Genomic DNA, 14294 nt, shown 5'->3' on the forward strand with positions numbered 1-14294 from the left:
CCACTTACTCTGTGAAAAGTGTTATCATTCGTTTGTGGATATAGTCTTGAAATATGAATTTGTGACGTAATCAATGGCAAAGCTGTAATACCAGAAAGTTATATAAGCCAAAATCAGAAGGTATCTGAGAATTTGAGCTTTCATCCTCTATGTAAATACTTCTTGGTAACTACTACAACCACTGATATCTATATAAGAAATGCTGAATGTCACAAATCCTAGTACGACTTTGTAATAACATACACAAGCATTCACATCGATATGAAAACTGCAGCCGTGTCAAATCTACACCATTATTTCCACACACCTGCTGCAACTTCTCAACTTGGCCCTCCGTCTTGAGGTCCCCAAAGTCCTCCATGAACTGGTTGCTGGAGCGGAACCTGCCTGGCTCCAGGAAGTTGAGGAGACTGAACAGCTCCTCCACGTTGTTCTGAAGGGGCGTGCCTGTCAGGAGGACTCTATGCTCCTGCAGGGGAAAGAGAGAGAGAGAGAGCGAGCGTGGGAGATGGGTTAGATGATGCCACCTGCCTCAACATGCCTCATGAGAAAATCTTACACAGAGCAAGCCTAGCTTGAGCCAGATCTATGGCATGAAAAAGCACTTGAGAGTCTCTTTGATGGCACATTACTACAAGAGACTCTATAGATGCAGAAAAGTGATCTCAATCTAGCCGAGTACATTAAGCTCAATATGACATGAACCCTTCCATGCCCACAATCTCAGAATGCCACTCAAAGTATTCAAACAAAATATAACTGCTACTGACAGAGATAAAGCAGAGACAATTCAATTCAAGCAATTTATTTTTATTTAATTGAATCCACAATTCAAAATTTATTCTTTTTTTTTTTCAAACTTGTCTGCTTGAGCTTTGCTTTTCTTCCTCCTTCTAACATGTGGATCCTATAAAAGCTTTAAATACTTTCTAAGTATTTTTCATTACCAACATTTAATTGGAGACTGCCTAAAACAAAATTTTTGATTCTCAGAATTTTACACCTCCAATACACAATATAAGGTGAAGTTATTTAACAATGTCTTCGATGCTGGGTTCCTGTCAGCCAGATATCAATCTATGTGCGGTATGCCACAGGGCTTCCATCTAAGAAGTGAAAGCATCTCATACCATGTCCAGGATTTTCAGTCCTTCCAGGAGCTTGCAGTTCCGATTCTTGAGCCGGTGGGCCTCGTCGATGACCACCACCCTCCACTCGATCTCGCTCAGTTCCTGGCAGTCTGCCAGCAGGATCTCGTATGTTGTGATCAAGATCTGGAACTTGTACAGGTCTGGGATCCTCATGCCCTGCTCAAGAGAATACAAATAGCCCCATCAGGAGACTTACTTACAATGGTTTACAGCTCAGTCATGATAAATACATAGCTATGGCAGTATACTATGTTCACGTGCCTAGGATACACTTCCAACAAAGGTGATGCCATTCATGCACTACAAAAATGTTAAGAAACAAAAAATATTCTGCATGGTCCATTAGGAATGAGTCAACAGAACTAGAAATTATCCCTGCATATAAATGCACTTCCTCAGGGTTTTGTTCTAGCAGATAGCAAAGATGTGACAATCTTGATAGTCTTGACAAGGATGTGCACAAATCTTTAGTTGTTGGTGAGACAACCTTTTTCATCATGGAGAAAGACCTCCAATTTCTGCAGTTAGTGACATGCATGTGATATGAATTTTCTGCTGATAATTTCAACAATGATTCCTGGAATACCAAAAGATGGGAACAATTATGCCTGCCCACTGGAGATAAGTATGACAAAGTGTTGCCTAGTTGTGAACACCTATAGGTGCCAAGAAGGCTCTAGTGCCACATGTCTGCATTTAAACAAATTGCACAGACAGGTTTTGCGAGGAGCGCAGGCTACGAGATGAGGTACATAGGTGAAAAAAAAGAAAAAAGTTCTGTGATATGTTGGAGAAAAGTAATTCATTGCCTTGAAGCACACTGCATCACTTCTTTACCTTGTCGTCCTTGAAGAACATCTCATACTCGGCAATCATGTGTCGACTCTGGGACCCGCCGTGGTAGACCACGCTGTTCATGTCGGTCCAGGACTCCACCTCACGCTGCCAGTTAGCGATGGTGGAGAGCGGGGCGAGGACCAGGAATGGGCCCCGAATGCCGTGTTTCTCCACCTCCTTCAGGAAGCCAATGGTCTGGATTGTCTTGCCAAGGCCCATCTCGTCCGCAAGAATGCAACTTTGTCTGCGGGCAGGAACAAATTATTTTGATGAGTGTGAGGACCATATACTTTTCATATATTGGTACTTATCAATCTGTTTTGGCATTAACATATACATTTTTTTTTCTACAAATTCCTATTTAAGGCCAAGCATACTCAAAAAAGTGAAAACAGAGGACAAGAAACAAAAGTACAGGTAGGCAAAAATTTTTTTTTTTAGGTTTGTAATAGTATGGAACAGTAGGTATGTAATGTATGGAATAGTACTACGGCTCTTCAAAGCTACTTACGAATTTGCCCAGCTAAAGGTCAGCCAGTTGACCCCTTCCAGCTGGTATTCCCGCAGGACATTGGCATCCTTGTATTTGGGTGATTTGTCCAGTTTCTTCCAATCGCTAGCCTTAGGTCTGGGTTTCCGCTAAACATATCAATGGAAGAAAAAGAAACACCACATAAGAATTAGCAAACCAACAAATCTCCAAACCAAACCAACAAATCTACTAGAATATATGCTTAAAGGACAAGTCCACCTTCATATACATTAGGATTGAGAGAATGCAGTAATATTAGTAGAACACATCAGTGAAAGTTTGAGGAAAATCGGACAATCCGTTCAAAAGTTATGAATATTTTAAGTATCTGCGCAGTCACTGCTGGATGAGAAGACTACTACAGTGTATGATGTCACATGCGTACAACGATATAAGGAAAATAAAAAGAGAATTTCACAAAACTTTACTTTTTGAATAAAGTGCACATTTCTTCGACTTGGTACTGACGTTTGTTAAGGGTAACATTATTCCCCCTGCCTTCTGAAAGAGAGAAGTCGAGTGTTCTTTTGTTATGCGAGAAAAATGGAAATATGTTGAATTTTCTTTATTCTTTCTTTATGTCGTTGTACTCATGTGACATCACAAGCTTACTCAGTCTTTTCATTCAGCCGTGACTGAGCAGAAACTTCTAAAATTCATAACTTTTGAACGGATTGTCCGATTTTCCTGAAACTGTCACTGATGTGTTCTAATACTGCTGCATTCACTCAACCCACATGTCTATGAAGGTGAACTTGTCCTTTAACAGTACATACACTAACATACATATACATTTAGATGCAAACTTTGACCTGATCATTCACATAAATGCCTCTTTTTTCACCATTTTCTCATCACATTTAGACTCCACTTTGCAAAAGCTTCTGCTTGCATATAAGCAGTGTACTTATACCATCATATGTGAAGCCCAGTAAACATTTAAACTTAATACTGCAATTCAAACATGCTTTGTGCTCGCTTATTTTTATCTAATAAGATTTTTGTCTCTGTAACTGTAGACTGAAGAAGACTAATGCTTTGCACATGATGGCACAGGGTGGATTCGACAGCACTTGGTTTCTTGATCAGATTTGGTGGAGAGTCACCAGTATGGTTTGTAAGAATACGAAATGTCATCATCATATCAAGAAAATAGCTTCAGACATCCATCCAAGAAGTTCCTAACATGTGTTGTGCCTGCAAACGTTGTTACTTTCAGGTCATCTCCAAAATTGCATACATTAGACCATAAACTAAAACACTAGAATAACTCACTTTTATACAAGTGGAAAATCTGTGGTTATTGAATAATTCTATGTTATTTGTGAAAAAAAAACAACTACTTGTAATTCTATAGTAATGTAATGACACACTTTCTGTATCATACTTCAACCCTTGTAAAGATCCTCAAACATCAATCTATGACACTACCTCACATCAGACGAACAGGGTGTACACACATTCACAATACAAAAATAGAATAAGGTTTGGTATTTAATGGGCATACAATGCCAGAGACCATAAGCAAGCCTGTACACCACTGGAAATAGCTGTGCTAACACAAAACTTAGTGATGCCCAGTGCTGCAAACATCCATTCACCAAAATCAGGTGTTAAGATACTTGCTTGTCACATGCATCTCAATAAGCAAAACCAATTCCCAACACGGGATTCTTTTGTATACTGTAAAACCAGAAATGTATGCGACATGATATTTTTGTGAATTGCCACTGGCATTCAATGCATCCATGTAAACAAGAACTTTTGTGTGCATTTCAATTTTGCAAATCTTGGCTCCTCATATTTGTGAATAAGATCTCAAAGTTTTGCCAGTGTGACCACAAACTCTCTGCAAAACTTTCGGTGAAACTTCCCACTCCAACTAGGTATATTTCCCAATGTGCCACCCACACCAAACTTCTAGATCTTTTGTCAGTGTGACCGCAGGAAAAAAGATCGCGAAGACTTTGCGATCTTAAACTTCTCAATCTCTTGCCAGCGTGACAGCGCCCTGTGTGCCGGACTATATCTAACCTGTCTCTCTGACTTGGAGGGCATCTTGTTGTACTTCTCGTAGAGTTTGATCTTGGTCTTATCTACATCTTCCTCCAGCTCCCAGGTGCTCTCCTCGTGGGGGAGGCTGCACCACTTCACCAGGTAGTGGGTCACCATCTCGTCCGACTCCTCGTCCTTGGTGATGGCCTTGTCCAGGATGCGGTCCACCGTGATGAAGTCTGGGTTGAAGTACTCGCCCTCGTCAAACTATCACCGGGGAATTTGGGAGAGGAGAGCGAGGCCATAGGATGAATGAGTGAATGAGTGAATCACAATAATGCATCCGTTGCAGTGACATGTAAGCTTGTGCTAGGTCAAATCCGCACAAAGCATCAGCAGAAGGCTACAGATCTGGGACCCTAGTGGAGCTCATAAAGAGCCTTGTCTCTTTTCAATGTAGCTTTTCCTTCTTGGAAAGTACAGCCTAATTTGTATGAAATCCTACTGCTCTCACAAACTGAAAAACTAAGTCAATACACTTCGGCACTTCCTTAAAATTATGTCACTTACAGCTCGCAAAAACCAAAATGAAATTTATCTAGAAAGGAGTCTATCTGGAACAAAGTCCAAAAAATAATGTCTATATATTCTGCTGTTAAAATTAACCTGAAAGGAGTTGGTATGTCTTTGAAAATAATCACTTCCTCTGAGCGCCTAAATGCACATATTTGACTTAAAATATTGTAAAACTATGGAACCAGTACTGCAATATTGCAGCAAAAAAAAAAAAAATGTTATGATAACAAACAGAGCCATATGCACTCTCCTCTCACCTCTGATGCCATCCCATACTGCGCAAGCTGCTTGAGTCTGAACCGCTTGATCTTCTGGAAGATCCTGGGGTCTGCCGACAGCTTCTCAATTGTGGACCACTCACAGTGCAGGTATGAGCTACAGGATGTGCAGAACAAAAGCGTGTAGAGTTCACCAATATGCATCTCTCAGCCTGGTGCTTAGCACACTGTCATGGTAACAGTTTTCAAGCGACTACTGCTTTAACAACTCACATGGACACATGGAATGTGAAATGACTTATGAGAGTGAATTCATATACAGAAATGAAATTCCACAATTGCACAAGAAAAAAAAAAAAAACACCTCATGAATGCAGAATCTGAAGTATTGATGTTTAGTCTCTTGTAAACTGAATCCCTTTTACATGTTCACATATATTTTAGATAATTTTTTTAGTGGTCACATATTTGAGCCATTTAAAGAAATCACATTTTCTATTTCTTTCAAGGTCTTGGCAGGTAGGTAGTATACAAAGACCGCACAGAGATTGTAGCGACTCGTCTCCCAGATAGATTATCGTTATACACCACAATTTGCCTGTTTCCATTAGCAACTCTTTCCCCATCCAAACAAACTGTATAACAAGGTAATAAAATTCCTGCAAATATCACCAAAGTACCTCTCCCAACATCGCCGTACTACAGATGAAGGCATGAACACTTACAAGTTCCTGTACTTGACGTAGAACTCCTCAATCTCTCCCACTTGGGCTTCACCAGGAATCTGAGGCTTCTTGGTAATCCTGCTGGCCAGAATCTTCTCCACAACATTGGCCTGTGATTCATCTGGGTTATCCTGCAACACATCAAAAATATTTATGATTATGAGGAGGTACTGCGCACACCCGTAATCAAGGTCACACTGTGAGATTGGTCTTCACAATCCAGAGTACATCAAGTCATTGACAAACATTATATAGATGATGACTAGCGGGGGAGGGAACATACCGAATGTTCCACCCGAAGGGTTTGAAATGCTATTGAGGGAGGTTATAAGTCCCCAGACAAAGTAGAGGGACTTATAGCCTCCCAAAATAGCATTTCAAACCCTGAGGGTGGAGCATTTGGTACATGTTCCTGACAACAAAAGTCATCATCTGTTATATCACATGTTTTAGTAAAATACAACCACCAGCACAACGCACTCGATCACTTGCGCAGAGCCAAATTCACTGTGCGCGGGTCCTTCAAATCACACTTTCGTACGCATTACAATAATCGGTCATCTGCTTTTTCACACTGCATGGAATAGGCAAATCTATCTTATCGATTGCATGAAAAATATGATCGTTCAATCGTTGGGTATCGTTTGTCATTTGTTACGTGAAAATGTGTTCCCATGGGAGAACGTTACAAAAATGTTCTGCCCATGGGCAAACATAACCGATGTGCCTCCATCACGTGATTGTGTTTAGCCAATCACTAACTGGTATTTGACTAACCCATTCAATATATAGCACTATGGACCAAGAGGATATTTTGTGTTTCAAATTGAGAGAAAGCGACAATAATTTGATCACTCAGCTACTTCCTTGTCACAAAGACTTCCTGTTTTGCAGTGCCCAAACCTTGCTGACCTTAATTGCCGACAAAAATATTAGACTTCACTACATTTAAAGTTTACATTCTCCGCAATGAAGGATAAAACCACCATTATCTTCATAATTGCTTCCTCCCTGTCTGTGCTTCACTTAGTGCCATGCTGTAATTCCTGTAAGGAGCAATTTTTAACATAACTGAGAGTGACAAACATGGAAGCTGGTAGGCCATCGCTTCATTCACCAACTCAATGGGGTTGGGCCAGGTCTTCTGTTAGTCAACAATACATTTTTTGGCAATAATTCTTTACACTTTACAAGCAAAACTACAGAGACTAAAGTGCTATATCTGTGCGAAGGATGAGAATCCACCCTATCTCCTTTAAGTAAACGTCTTACCACAAAGAACTTTGTAGACTCTGATGGTTCGAGAGAAACTACATCGATCTCGGAGACACCCTCAACATCCACGTCTTCGTCCTGCTTCTCCGTCTTGACCTTCAGCTTGATGGTCTTGGGAACAGGGATCTTGGGGTCAATCTTCTTCTTCTTTTTCTTCTTCTTGTCGTCGTCATCTGACGAGTCGTCAGAGGTGATGTTGAAGTCGTAGTCCTCAGTATAACGCTTCCGGTTCGTGTTGCGGGCGGACCGTCGTTTCTGCTCAATGAATAGTATAGAAGGATGAATCACTGGCTGTAGCGGCAGTGAGCTATTCATAACTATGAATTCTATTGACATGACAAAAAGTCATCAGTAGGATTCTTCAGTGGTGGGTAAATTGATGATAGCCCAAAACAATGATGTCAATGATATATGACCTTGTCCACACAGAATTATAACCTCTTCAGCAACAAACTGCTTGATCAATTATCAGGGACATCAAATTTTGTCAGACCTCTGTGACCATGTGAACATGGAAGCAAGCAAGAATGCCTTTTGAGTGCATGGTATTGAGGTACTAGAAATATGTGGCATCATGCAAAAATATACTCAATGTTTACATTGGCAGAACAAATGCAAAACTAAATCACTATGGCCTTGCTTGAACACAGACATAGCTCCAACATAATCTCCATTGAAACTAGGTGCGTATTTGTGGACAGCGTCAGAATTCGCATACCTCTATGCCGGGTCCATTCATCTCGTCTATTGGAGGGGACGGTGGTGGGGTCTCGTCCAGGTCCGAGCTTTCTCCGCTGAATTCACCATGCTTTCTTTTCTGTCGCTTCAGTTTGTTGATTGCTGCTGCAGGAAGTTTCCTGAGATTAAAAAAAAAGTGGCATAGATGAAAACCCAACTTTAACTGAATTGAAACTTCACTGGACTATATTGTCAATACATAGTAATGAAAGAACTTATTTCAACTATTTCATGCATTCATAAATTATGTTCCTGTCATCACTAGAGACAGCAATTTCATATCTAGAAGCTATGATCAACATAATCCTTCACATTTACCATTAATGGTTTTATAAAACTTATTTTTACATAGCGAAACAAAAATAAAAGTGGCAGACATGGCACAGTATTCAAATTCTTGTTCTCACTTTGAAATAACACACTCTCTTGTTTTTTGTTTTTTCTTCTTCTGATTTTCAGGTAAAGCAACCAGAAAACCCACTAGCACTGACAAGCTGTGACAGGAATGTCCAAAATTACTATGATTTCCCACTGCAAAACGTAAAGGCAATTAGTGAAAAGTTTACCATGGCACCGATACACACTTCACGTGACATTCTGAGGGACACTGTAAGGACTTGCGAGAGTGAGTTTCCACAATTCAGTTTGATTGGTAAAGTCCTCAAATATCTCCACAATGCTGAGCTTCAAATATGAATGAATGAAATTAGGCAAAAACCAGTAACGCTTACTTGGGCTTCTTCTTCACAATCACCACCTTCTTCTCCTTAATCTTCTTCTCCTTGGGCTGCTTGGACTCCTTGGACTTCTTCTTGGACTTCTTCTTTTTCTTGGCCTCGGCCTCCAGTTCTTCTATCTCTCCCAGGAGCTCGGGGGGAATTTCGTCATTATCTCTCAGCACCTGCTTAGGGAGGAGGAGACGAGCGAAACGGTCATTCGTTCACGTCAAATTAGGGCGAAAGCACGAGTGTACACCTCTATACAGGAACAATTTGTACCGTGCTGGAATCAATCATGTGAAATCATCTAACTATAGTGTCATCAAAAAACACCACAGCCCATGATGATTTTTTTTCCCCTTTGTTTCATTCTGTCTATATAATTTCTGGGTGATTGCATTAGAAACAAATCAGGAGCAAAGAGTAGTTCCCTCATTGCTTGTGGTCCCCTCCATTACTTGTGGCACTATTTTAACCGTCCTGTCTGATTTGGAACAGAATGTGTAATGGATCTCTGCAACGAGGCACCCATTTCCAGGTTAATTACCCACATTTTAACCCGTTGAGGACGAGTCCCGAGTATACTCGGGCAGGTGTCTATGGGAAATGCGTGTCGTAGCAAACTTAAACCGTCCTCAACGGGTTAAACTTGCAATGCATTAAACACATTAGAAAGGTAGTAAGCCACCATCTTTCAACCCTCCTTAATCCTATCAAATCAGAACAGTTTCAAAAAATTTGGAGCAGGGATAATCTACATGGATTGGACTTTGGTCATTAATGGCTGAGAAACACATTTGAGATTGCAGCAATGAGAGTCTTATTCTTTATATGGGTTAAGTGCTTACAAAACCACATCTATTATTTCTTGACAGAATGATTGGTGGTGCAACATTTTTTTGTTATATTCTTATTTTTTTAGAGTACTCTAGCATAGAAATGTTCATCATACAGCTAACAAAGGGCCTACTCTTTAGTCTGTATACCTTTGGAATGTTTGATTTTCCCGCAGCTTTGGCTTTCGCAACAGCCTCTGCGATGATGCGATTCGCTTTCTCCTGCAACTTGCGCTGCTTGATCATTTTCTTGCGCTCCTTCTCATTAGTAGGAAGGGGCTCCTCCACTGAATCTTGTCCCTGTGAAAAAAATGGGGGAAGTATGCGCAGCAGCGAAGGCAGCAATGGAATCAGTTATTATACTTTTCAAAGAATCCAAGCGTTGGTTCAAAGTGAACTGGAAGGAAAGAAGTGGTAACATGGCAAAATTTTACATGATATAAGGCTTGTCTCTCAGAGGGACAAGAACAAGATTCTTGTATCACATACATTGTCTAATACAAAGTTCTCCCAGTGCTTTGTTGTTCATAATATGCTCTAAGCTCTCAGTCTGGACAACATAATATTAAAGAGAAACAAATGCATCTTACCTGATAACCATCTTGAGTATGCCCCATTTCTGATCCAACTTTTACATCAAATTTGTTTATTTTGATTGTCAACAGTGCAATGTATATTAGATTTACTGAATTATGCAGCAAGGCATGAGCAAAGCAACAATCATTATCAATGATTGTCATCTATTACCTTCACATCACAGATTCAAGTTATTACAGTGAAAAAAAGTCTAACAATTGGAGGAGGTTACAGCCATTGCTCTGTGGAGTTAACCTAACTGAATTAAACAGAACCTATCTGGGTTCCATATTTTTCAACCCTAACAACTTGGCAAGTACATGGGAGAATTCCAGCAAAATTATTTTTCACAATTTTACATTTAAATCATCTTGATTTTTCCACACATGCATACAACCTCATGGTTCTGGTAACTTGGAACACAAACCTTTGCTTTGGCCGACAACTGGGCAGCAACTTGCAAATTTTGAAGACGAGCTTGCAACTGTTTCAGCTTATCCACTGTTTCCTGGGTTTTTGGCTGGTTTTGTAGTTTATTTAATTCTTCACCTACAAAAATAAAACACGAAAGGTACATATGAAACTTCATTTCAAATGAAAATATTCAGTGAACAGCTTCACATTTTTGTGAACATGCATTCTACTATTACCATTCAAATAACTGAAACATACTAAAACAATAATTAATACCAAATATTTACAGAATAGGCAAAAAAAAAAAAAGGGGGTTCTCACACAAATTTTAGACACTGTTTATGATGACCTCTTGTTATCTTTATAATCCAATTAATGATCAGTTATCTTATGGGGAAAAAACAACTTAACTCATCAATCATGCTAAAAAGAAGAAAAATTAAGAAATAATAATAACATTATAAATGCTACATTACCTATCTCCTTCACTTCCTCTCCAATATTAGCTGCTGTCTGGTTGACGAGGATGACTAGCTGAGTGGGTTTCTGGCCTGGCTTGGTTGGCAGTATGCGAACCATCTTGTGTGGTTGTGAGCTACTACCAGAAGCTGACACAGTGGAGGCTACACCAGGAACAGCTTTGATTGGGGATGTGACAACAATCGACGAGCCAGTTTCTGTGGTAGCACCAGCTTTTGGCAGCACCGAGGTAAAACTTACAATTTTCTTGTTGACAACTTGCTTCTGTTGGACACTAGTGGACACTGTAGTGAGAGATTGGGTCGTAATAGTTGGCACAACTGAAATGGTTTTGCCAGCAACGTTTGAACTAGTGCTAGTGACGTATCTGATGCTGGAGCCGGTGGGTGTACTGGTGGTGGTGATGATGGACAATGGAGTAACAGACACGCCTGTTCTCTGACCACCTTTTGGAGACAGAGAGATCGCCTTATTTGGAGACACCACCTGCACAGTTTGAACTCCTGGCTTAGGTTGTGCTGAACTTGTGAGGGTGTTGGCTGTTGTAGTCAATACAGTAGCAATCTGCTGTCCACCAGCCCCCGATACGATACGGACAACTGTACTTCCAGCTCTCGCAGGGGAAACTTTGCTTGTTGGTACAACAGTCGTGGTGCACGTGGCTTGAGGTTTAGTTGCAATAGTAATTGATTTGCCTATACTACCACCAACTGATGATGGGACAATAATGCATGTCTGGCCCTGTGATGTTCCAACATTGCCCCCAACACTACTTGGTATAAGCTTCACTTTACCCTGAGTTAGTGTGTTCACATTGCTTACCCTGGGAATTTGTACTTTGTTGTTGGCCAATATTTGGTAAATGTTTGTAGCATCTGTTACCTTGGAGCCATCAGCAGCCTGAGACTGAGGGAGTACAATTCTTATACTTCCAGGTTGTGCCACTAACTGCGACTTTGCAACAGGACTGGTCGGAGTGGCAGACACAGTGCCAGCAGCACTAGATGGCTGTGAAACCACCACTAGACATGTTCCTGTACTACCTGCAGCAGACTGGGGTACGACTGTGAATTGAACTGGTGACTTGCTCTGTGGCTGGGTGAGCTGTACTGCTGGCTGTTGTGGCTGCGTGAGCTGTACTGCTGGCTGTTGCTGAGGTTGTGATTGTTGTTGGGGCTGCTGCAATGTGATTACCTTCTGTAAACCTTGCTGAGTTTGCACCAGCTGAATCTGTCCTGCACCAGTTGTGCCAGTTGAGGTTCCAGGCAACACAAAACGAATAGGCTGTTTGGTTTCCCCTTGACCTCCTTGCCCACCCAAAGTCACTACTTGGCCTGCCTGCTGCAGTTTCTGTAAAATGGTAGCATCCTTGACTTGCAGCTGAAGTTTGACCGGTTGTGGAGATTTATTCTGCTGAACAGGACTCGTTTTAGTGATGATCTTATACTGTCCTGGACTTTGCTGGGAAACCATTATGGGTTTTCCTGTGGCTTGTACAGTGGAAGTTGTTGGGATGGATGTCAAAATGGTGGCGCCAACATTTGATGTCGCTTGCTGTATACTGCCACCAGTCAAGATCACCTTTTGTCCTGGCTGCGCTGTCTGTAACGCCGAAACCAAACCACCAGCGGTCTGGATCAAGAATGGTTTGCTTGCGCCTGGCGATTTCAGTTGCACCGTCTTTCCCGTGACATTACCAGTGCCTGCTGACTTGGTGATATAGTAGGTCTGCTGACCACTTTGCTTCAGTGTCTTATCTTGTAGCATGGTTGACACCTGCTGGACACCAATTGTAACCTTGTTCTGCCCTTTTGGGCTGACTGCCCCACTTGAAGCACTCGCGGTCGCACCAGCACTTGAGGGTGTGGCTGCAGGAGCAACATCCGGGACGTGGGATTGCGGAGATGGAGAAGCAAGGCCTGCTAGTAGTTGGAGACCGAGAGTGTTTGGTACCGAATCCTCTTTCTCATCTGCACCAGGATTTGCAGGAGTCCCAGAGGACTCCGGATCAGCGTCCATCTTTGATACCTCCTTAAATGTCTGTCACTGCTTGATGAAGCAGCCGGATGTTTGCAGAGAATCTGTAAGAACCGGCTGCACCTGTCACTGATAGTACACCTGCCAAATTGAAGCAGAATATTCATATCAATTGCAAATCAGTTCAATTCTTGTGAGAAGATTATACAACTCAATAAGCTTCATTCTTGATACACCAAAGTAAAAGACAAAAAGAAAGTTCATAATTGGAGACAATGTAAAGAGCGCCTGTGACAGTGTTATGAGAGGTAACAGTCATTACATAGAGGAGATCGGGTAGAAATTTGCGATATTTTAAATCAGTCACAAATACTGGATTGTTTTACATATGAACACTATTGTTTAAAGTAAACATAAAAAACAAAAAGTAATTTGTCACCAATTTAGCAACACAAATTGCTCTATAAAAGATGTTGCAGCAGCAGGAAGAAAAAAGATTCCTTTATAGCCTGTGAAGACCATTTAGTATTCATGCAGAATTGCAAATTCAAAATGTCTTCCAGGGAATAATTTTCCTTCTCGAAATCGAATAGCAATTTTAGTTGATGGAGATACATTTTGAACAAAATGGTATACAAGTCTACGTAATGGAATTGTTATGCAAACTATTTTATATAGCAGTCATACCAAAAAGCGTAGCCAGGAAAATTATTCCCTGTCTTCAGAAATTTTCACTAAAACTCCCCATGGCTTTCAAACAATGCAAATACCAAGCATGTCAAAGCATTTCAGAGAATCTGAAAGTACAAAATTGACACCAAAAGGTAAATCATACACACGCACCAAAAAAAAAGGTCACTTGTTGAATAATTTAATTTGTATGCAATAGATTGCTAAAAAATGACACTTCATGATGACATTGAAAATGGTCTTTAAACCAGCCATCTGATTGAATTTCATTAAACTGGACATTACCTACAGCTGGAATAACTTATGCACTCTTTCATGTTAACTCCAATTCCACATCATGTTCAAGTTCACTTTTATAGCATGAATATCCAATGGAAAAAAAAAATGATGGAAATTTCAACAAGAATGAACTCAAACAAGAAAAATTAAGGAACTTTCACAGTTCACTATGTTTTTACCCATAGCATGCAAACTGCAGGGGCAACAATGACATCACCTCACAACTCTCATATTGGTTTGTACACATACAAACAAAAAATTCTAAAATCCATGCTT

At 40.7% G+C, this 14294-nt stretch overlaps 1 protein-coding gene across 1 annotated transcript in view; it reads right to left on the reverse strand.

Moving 5' to 3' along the window:
• The window catches only part of LOC139728244 (uncharacterized), a 41874-nt gene extending 28689 nt beyond the window's left edge, over positions 1-13185 (reverse strand). The window contains exons 1-13 of the mRNA XM_071639205.1: positions 11069-13185; positions 10606-10727; positions 9753-9902; positions 8779-8948; positions 8028-8166; positions 7307-7564; positions 6035-6165; positions 5349-5466; positions 4555-4782; positions 2500-2627; positions 1989-2232; positions 1131-1307; positions 308-469 (exon numbers count right to left, since the gene is read on the reverse strand). Coding sequence (XP_071495306.1) covers positions 308-469; positions 1131-1307; positions 1989-2232; positions 2500-2627; positions 4555-4782; positions 5349-5466; positions 6035-6165; positions 7307-7564; positions 8028-8166; positions 8779-8948; positions 9753-9902; positions 10606-10727; positions 11069-13091 — 4050 coding nt within the window. The 5' untranslated portion in view covers positions 13092-13185. The remainder of the gene's footprint in view (positions 1-307; positions 470-1130; positions 1308-1988; positions 2233-2499; positions 2628-4554; positions 4783-5348; positions 5467-6034; positions 6166-7306; positions 7565-8027; positions 8167-8778; positions 8949-9752; positions 9903-10605; positions 10728-11068) is intronic.
• Between the last annotated feature and the right edge of the window lie 1109 nt (positions 13186-14294).

The sequence above is a fragment of the Diadema antillarum genome, unplaced genomic scaffold (genome assembly GCF_040938485.1).
Source record: "Diadema antillarum isolate AM-2024a unplaced genomic scaffold, OU_Dant_1.0 seq00000170_RagTag, whole genome shotgun sequence".
NCBI classification, from domain to species: domain Eukaryota; kingdom Metazoa; phylum Echinodermata; class Echinoidea; order Diadematoida; family Diadematidae; genus Diadema; species Diadema antillarum.